The 6,753-nt window shown below is 37.9% G+C and overlaps 1 protein-coding gene across 1 annotated transcript; it reads right to left on the bottom strand.

Annotated features, from left to right (window-relative positions):
• Positions 1-1,616: 1,616 nt before the first annotated feature.
• Positions 1,617-3,473, bottom strand: LOC148030333 (uncharacterized). The gene is made up of 4 exons (XM_087687237.1): positions 3,201-3,473; positions 2,787-2,908; positions 2,372-2,588; positions 1,617-2,084 (listed from the first exon to the last, which is right to left on the bottom strand). The coding sequence occupies exons 1-4, from the start codon at positions 3,286-3,288 to the stop codon at positions 1,960-1,962; spliced, it is 552 nt and encodes a 183-aa protein (XP_087543363.1). The 5' UTR covers positions 3,289-3,473; the 3' UTR covers positions 1,617-1,959.
• Positions 3,474-6,753: the final 3,280 nt, after the last annotated feature.

The following is a 6,753-nucleotide window of genomic DNA, read 5'->3' as shown; positions in this document are numbered from 1 at the left end:
AAGAGAAATGTATCCTAGGATGATAAGGCTAACATCTAAACATATAAACATCTCTAGGTTTAGAAATTGTATGTACAATATATATAGCTACAATAACTCCTCTCTAAATCTCAAGATCAACACATGATCCCAACTATAATGTGGTCTAGGTTTCCATAGTGATGTGTGGAGGGGTGAGTCTCGTGTGCCTTGCAATGATGGCTCTAATCTAGCTATAATATTGGGCCCTTGATCATTTACCATGTGATTGAGGTCTCAGTATAAGGCAAAGCCTCGAGGGGTTCACTATATATATATTCTCTATATAATGTGCATTCATTGCCTATTTATAAATATCCTAATCTATGAATTTTTCTTGAATAAAACACAACCCTTTTCTATTCAATATGTAAGTAACCCCTTTATATGACACCCTTCTATATGTAAAAAATGTATAAAAATTTTTCTTTATACCAAGCTAGAGTACTTGAATATAACAAAACCAATCAAGGAATCGGGAATGTAGTGGATGAAAACTATGCATTTTACGCACAATAGTTTATCCTTGGTAGTATCTTACACTCTTTGTGCATTAGTAGTTATCAATCATGACTTTTTAGGTATAAAGTCAATAAAAGTGCAATGCATTGTCAAGCATGATTTAGTAAGACAAATGATTTATTTACATGAATGATGGTTTAAACATAAAAATATGTATTGACATAAGTCAAATTTCGGCAAATTAGGAGGTTCATATTTTTCACATTCAAATTGGAATTTTCCTTAGATTCAAAAACTTTATAGATGTTGAGGATTCTCATGATCATATTTCCTTTGTTATAAGTTGAAAAAAATTCATGTTGGAAATGTGATGGGAAAAGCCCTGTAGAAGGAATTTGGTGGATAATTGACGTGTTAAGAGTAAGAATAAATTTATTCATTTTTAGAACATGGCACCCGAATTCTTTGCACCCACAGGAACCTAGGCATCCCCACCTGCACAACAACTTGGTCTAGTATAGCAAGTTGCACTCACTAGCACATATATCTGCTTATGGAACCAAAGTAGTCTTAATCAACCAAATTTTGAGAATGTTTTTAACACAACAATTATGGTGGTTTACTATTGGATAGTTGAAACTTGCTATATATGTTTTACATGTTGGTAAAACTCTCTTTTGAAATGTAATTGAAATATTTGACTTTTAAATTTGCCCAAGTCTTACCTCAAGTTATCTCATCAAAATTTCACTTGTTAGGCTAGAGGCGTAATTAATAGAACCCTTATCAAGATGTTTTTCACACTTCTACAATCCTCACGTCATCTAGTCTATATTAGATTTCACTTGGCTTAGTTGAGATCAACGTTTGAGTATATCATTTTTGAACGTCGCAAATTGTGATGTTGAATTAATGAATCATTTCAAAAGCTCCATTCAATAGTATTTACTACTCCCATGTGGCAAAAGCTAATTAAACCATGCCATGTTTGACACTAATTTGAAATGCTCATTTTTGTAAAGTTGTTTGCCCAAGTCATGTTGGGTTCACATTAGAAAAGCGTTAAGTGTAGCATGTCATGAAGGTTTTCTAGTTATTACCATTTTTCATAAACATTTACTAGCGCAAGGAATTTGCAAGAGATATTTTTTAAAGGTAATTTTCAATAGTTTTTATTTACTTTAGGAAAAGAAGCTGATTGTTGGGTGAGGCGAGCATGTATCGCACATCCCTAACGATCAATACAAGGGATGTCAAGTATCTCATAGCTTCACCTTCTACCAAGTGAAGAGGAAAATGAAAAATGAATTAAGGGTTATTCCATTGTCATATGCAAATGATGGAACGAAGGCAACCGCAGCCTTAAGAATAAACAATGCGCGCCCTTGTCGCCGTTTGAAGGCTACAACGCATATGAGCACTCAATCAGGGGCCTTCCACTGTGCAGTCCAGACGCAGAGGCATTACCGTCATAATTAATCATGGGGAGAGCTCCGGGGCAGGAGCAATGGACCCCTTGGTGGTTTCAGAGGAGACGGAGGCGAATGAGACCTCCACCATCTCGCGACGCGATGCCGGCCGGCACAGCTGAGAGAGAGACACACCTGCATAGATGCAAGCACGGGTATGGCGGTTACTGCTGATGCTCAATATACTAGGACGAAGATTATAGGCTAATCTTGAGATTAAAATTCGTTGATGTGCGGCTAGTCCTAATGACAATAATGATCGAAATGATTCGCTGCATTGTGATATTCAGCTTCTTGGCAAGATTATATGTCAAATGTGTGATCCTGAGATTATGGCAAGATGTGATAATCGGGCTGTTGATCATACTAGTTGTGTAGATCAGTTAGTGTTATTGTGAAGCGATGAGGCTTTGCCTACATACCTTCACCGGCAGCTAGGTTGGAGAAGAGGTCGATGATGTTGGGGCAGTTGGAGTGGCAGGCGGGGGAGCAGAGGCGAGCGGCGAAGCCCTTGTCGAGGAAGGCATCGGAGGAGAGGCCAACCCACATCCTGTCCAGCCCGCACGCTTCTACGCACTCCTCGCTCTCCACCCACTCCCTGCTAAACTGCTCGCCCGAGGTCGTATACACCGCCGAGCCCTGCATATTACAACCACCCCATCTTTCATCATGAAGCAATCACATCCTTCTGTTAATTGCAGCTACTTATATTCATGTTAATCAATCCATCCTTATGTATAATTACAGCTATTTACGTTCATCTTAATCAATCCATCCTTACATATAATTGCAGCTTCTTATATTCATGTTAATCAATCTATCCTTATGTACACATACCTGGCACTCATATGCCACCTCGCCCCCTGTCCTTGTCATTTTCTCTAGCACACACCGAGATCCTGTCGACGACACCGCAAACGCACACAGATCCGTTGGCAATTCTTCACAATCTAGCTTCCCTGAATCATCATCACCGCCACCATCAGCATTAGTTTAAAACAGCTTCCACGATGACACACAATAACAGGATAAGACATTAGGATGCCTGCATCGTTATTGCAATCCTCAAGAGTTAAAAGACGGTTCTCTAAGGACACATTAGGATTACACAATACTTATATGCCTGCATCAGTACGGGAGCCCATCAGTACTCATCCTCAACAACACTCAGTGACACGGCGCGATTAGACCAGGACCTTGAAATATACTCGTGATCCGATGGAGTATGAAATTATAAGTCTTGCAGAGTACCTGAAGCCAAAATGAACAACAGCTGCAGGGAGATGATGCCCAAGATCAGGGCGGCAGGATAACATCTGCTAGACTGTGGGGAGGCCATATAGTTAATATGGATGAGGAACAGATCAGGTGGGAGCTGGTAACTGCGGGTCTCTCGGCAAAGCAGCAGGCTCCTGCGAGCAGTGTGATTGAATGAAAAGGCTGAATCAGAAATAACGATGCGGATGGTGATCTCTGTATAGTGATCCAACAATTCTACTTACTGATGGATCTTCTGAATAGCTAGAGCGGATGCGCAGCCTTTATGTACAAGCTGGTTGCATGCAGTTGGGCGGCCGAGTACTCGCCGAGTCGTCGATCAGGACTATTTCCACGCAGCCCACTGACCCGCGTTACGCGTTCACACGCGATGTCATCCTTATTCCCGTCCGTCGTCAATCATTACGTTGATACATGTACCTTCTCGAACCTTGACTAATCGTTATGATTCCCTCATTGAGTGGCGCAACCCTAGCTTCCCATGCAAAGATATAGTTCTTGCCTAAGGGGGCTTTCCCGCGGTCCCTTCTTTAGATGCATCAAGAGCAATAATAGCCATTGTTGTGCATTCTATAGCTTTTGCTAAACAAGCAAAATTTACCCAACTCTTCCTCGTCGTTTTAGATTTCGAATCTTTTTCTAGGTGGGAACCTAAAGGCACGATGCATCAAGCCGTTGGGAAAAGGGGTAGCAGAAGGGTGCTCTAATTCCTTACAGTCGTCATAACACTCACTCTAAAAGCAAGATTTAGAGGTTCATATCAAGCCAATTGTTAATAATGTTTGGAAAAACTTTAGATGGAAGTATATTTTTTTGTTATGCTACCGGAATAGACTCGACAATGCAACACATAATCATGATCGTAAATGTCCACTTTGCAAGATAATACATAGCCACATAATTTCATTTCCCTACTATATTAGGATTACAACTTGGAGTGGTTAGAAACTACCTCATTCCAATTGGCATTGTAAACTTTCTCTATAATAAATAGGTTTGTTTCTTAATTGCATCTCAAACTAATCATTAAATTTATGCAAATTGTATATTTAATAGGTTTATTTCTTGGTTGCATCTCAACCTAATCATAAAAGTTAAGCAAACTATATATTTAATAGGCTCGTTTCTTGGTTGCATCTCAACTTAATCATAAAAGTGAGGTTTAAAGTTATCCAAATTGTATAACATTGAAAGGACTTAGTTACACTTGAGAAAGTCTAGTCAATTTCAATTATGATTTGTTGAAACCTACAAATGTTCTAGTTGAGGATTTCTCTTTAAAGTTTTCTTGCGGATACTACCTACTTATATCCTTACAAGTGCCACTTTTGATCATTGAGCACCTCTCTTCCCTAACAAGTTTCTCCATCTATGGACTTTTTCTATGTGAAAGTTTTATTTGAATTGTGATTGTGGCCTTCCATTAACAAAATCCCTTGCTTTCATTACGAGGATCTTTGAGATGCATTATATATACCCTTCATGGTGGACCTTTTGACTTTCATGACCTTTATCCCATGATATATCCTTGAACCTTCATTACTAAGAATGTTATAAAACATGTAAGTATTTGTGTTTCTAGTGACCTCTATCATTTGACCTTTCAGTCTCATAGAATATTACCCTAGATCATACCTAACCTCTCATGTTTAAACATACAAATTAAATATTTGCAATACTAAATATCTAAGTTTCTAGTCATGTATCCAAGTTCTACACCATGCACGAATCCCTACGATTATATCAACTCATTTTCATATGAAGATATTACTTTTGTTCAATCCTTTCAAGACAATCATCACAATTTTCTAGACACATGAATATTATAATTTCTTGTACATAAAGGTTGCAACAATCCTATATGATCTTTTAAAAAAATTCAACCTTGTACAAATGATCATCGAGATTTTTGGACACACCAACATTCTTCATGTGCATTGTTTTTTAACACGTTTATTTTTAAGCATGGACTACTACTTGCTTGTAGAAAGATTTTCCTTTGTAAATCAATATGTGCTATGTTGATCTTCACACAATGCTTACTGAAGCAAATAAAAATTTCCCAAATTGTTCATCTAATCATGAAAATAAGTTGAATAGGCTCAACTTTATCCCACCCTTCTCTCCTTATGGCTCTCTCTCTCTCTCTCTCTCTCTCTCTCTCTCTCTCTCTCTCTCTCTCTCTCTCTCTCTCTCTCTCTCTCTCTCTCTCTCTCTCTCTCTCTCTCTCTCTCTCTCTCTCTCTCTCTCTCTCTCTCTCTCTCTCTCTCTCTCTCTCTCTCTCGTATTAAAACTAAAGTGATTTTGGTTGTAGAATTGCATCCAAAATAGAATATGTAATTGTACTTTTAGTATCCCCCTAGTTTTCCTCATAATATGCACATCGAGTAATTTTTACTACCAAAATGATGTTATCACATTATAAAACGAGATAATCTAATATGATAGGAAGTATCATTCATGGATAGAATTAACATGAAAGAAAGCATTTTGCATGTGCATCCTCGAGAAGACATTAAGAAACAATGCAAAATGTCCCAATAAATCGCATATTTAAATAGAGAAGTTACATATACAAGTGAAAGCCAAAGTTTGGCTTGAATGAGAAGAAACCACTTGAAACATTATATACATGTTGGTAGCTAGAATAAAACTACTTTGAAGAGCTTTAATCCTCTTCACACTCCCCATCTCCACAAGCACATACCCTCCTCATCTAATCCTTTAAACCCAGCATCCTCATGTATATCTTCTCATTGCACCCACAAATGTCACACCATTAGCGATGGCTGTAGTAAATTAGCAATGAAAATAGTCAAAGGATTGGCATCTTGTTCTTTGTCTTTCTTTCTTCATTGTACACATCTTATTGTCAAGAATCGCATGGTGGAGGACTTGCTTGACCTACTATGCCAAATACACGCAATACATGTAAGAGGAAGATCACTTAAGAACACGAGAAGAGAGATGGAGGCTAAAGCATTTTCTTGCTGGTGTTTTTCCTTCTTTCTTTCTCAATCTAATGTACAAAAGGTATAGATAATATACAACATGAAGAAAGTGGCCTAAATAGTTACACACACACACACACACACATATTGAATGAAAGGTGTACTTACCGTAAAAGAGAAAGGCAAACCAACTCAAAAGATCTTACTTGTAGTTAGCTGAAGACAGAAGCCTAGCATGCATCCTAGTCCTTCTTCACTACCTCTTGACAAGCATAGAAATATAGTATTGAACATCCTACAATTTAGTTTTCAATTCCTATTTATTACATTTATCTTCTAGTAGCTCTTTTAAGCTCGATTGCAATGCAAAATTAGCTTGTTACTCTATAAAATCCAACTAGTCTTACCTACACTCAAGCTTGCATAAAAGGTTTATAGCTACAAGCTCGTTGTTGGGGTTTGCAATCCACTCCATGAAAGTCGTGTGAGGAATCAATCATGCATTTTCTATGAGATACTCTTCCTTCAAATATTTCTTAAATTCATCACATGGAGCCCCTTTATCATAAATCTAA

Source organism: Lygodium microphyllum, chromosome 10 (genome assembly GCF_053477565.2).
Source record: "Lygodium microphyllum isolate KBCC chromosome 10, Lygodium_microphyllum_v1.1.10, whole genome shotgun sequence".
Taxonomy (NCBI): Eukaryota; Viridiplantae; Streptophyta; class Polypodiopsida; order Schizaeales; family Lygodiaceae; genus Lygodium; species Lygodium microphyllum.
The sequence above is the reverse complement of the archived record's forward strand: the minus strand, read 5'-3'. Positions and strand labels throughout refer to the sequence as shown.

Bases quoted from the DNA above. Each gene is read 5' to 3' on its own strand.
- LOC148030333 (XM_087687237.1), bottom strand. From the start codon at position 3,288: ATGGCCTCCCCACAGTCTAGCAGATGTTATCCTGCCGCCCTGATCTTG. The intron at 2,589-2,786 runs GTATGTGTACAT...TGTAATATGCAG, and splicing joins AGGTGGCATATGAGTGCCAG to GGCTCGGCGGTGTATACGAC. The intron at 2,085-2,371 runs GTATGTAGGCAA...GCATCTATGCAG, and splicing joins CAACCTAGCTGCCGGTGAAG to GTGTGTCTCTCTCTCAGCTG.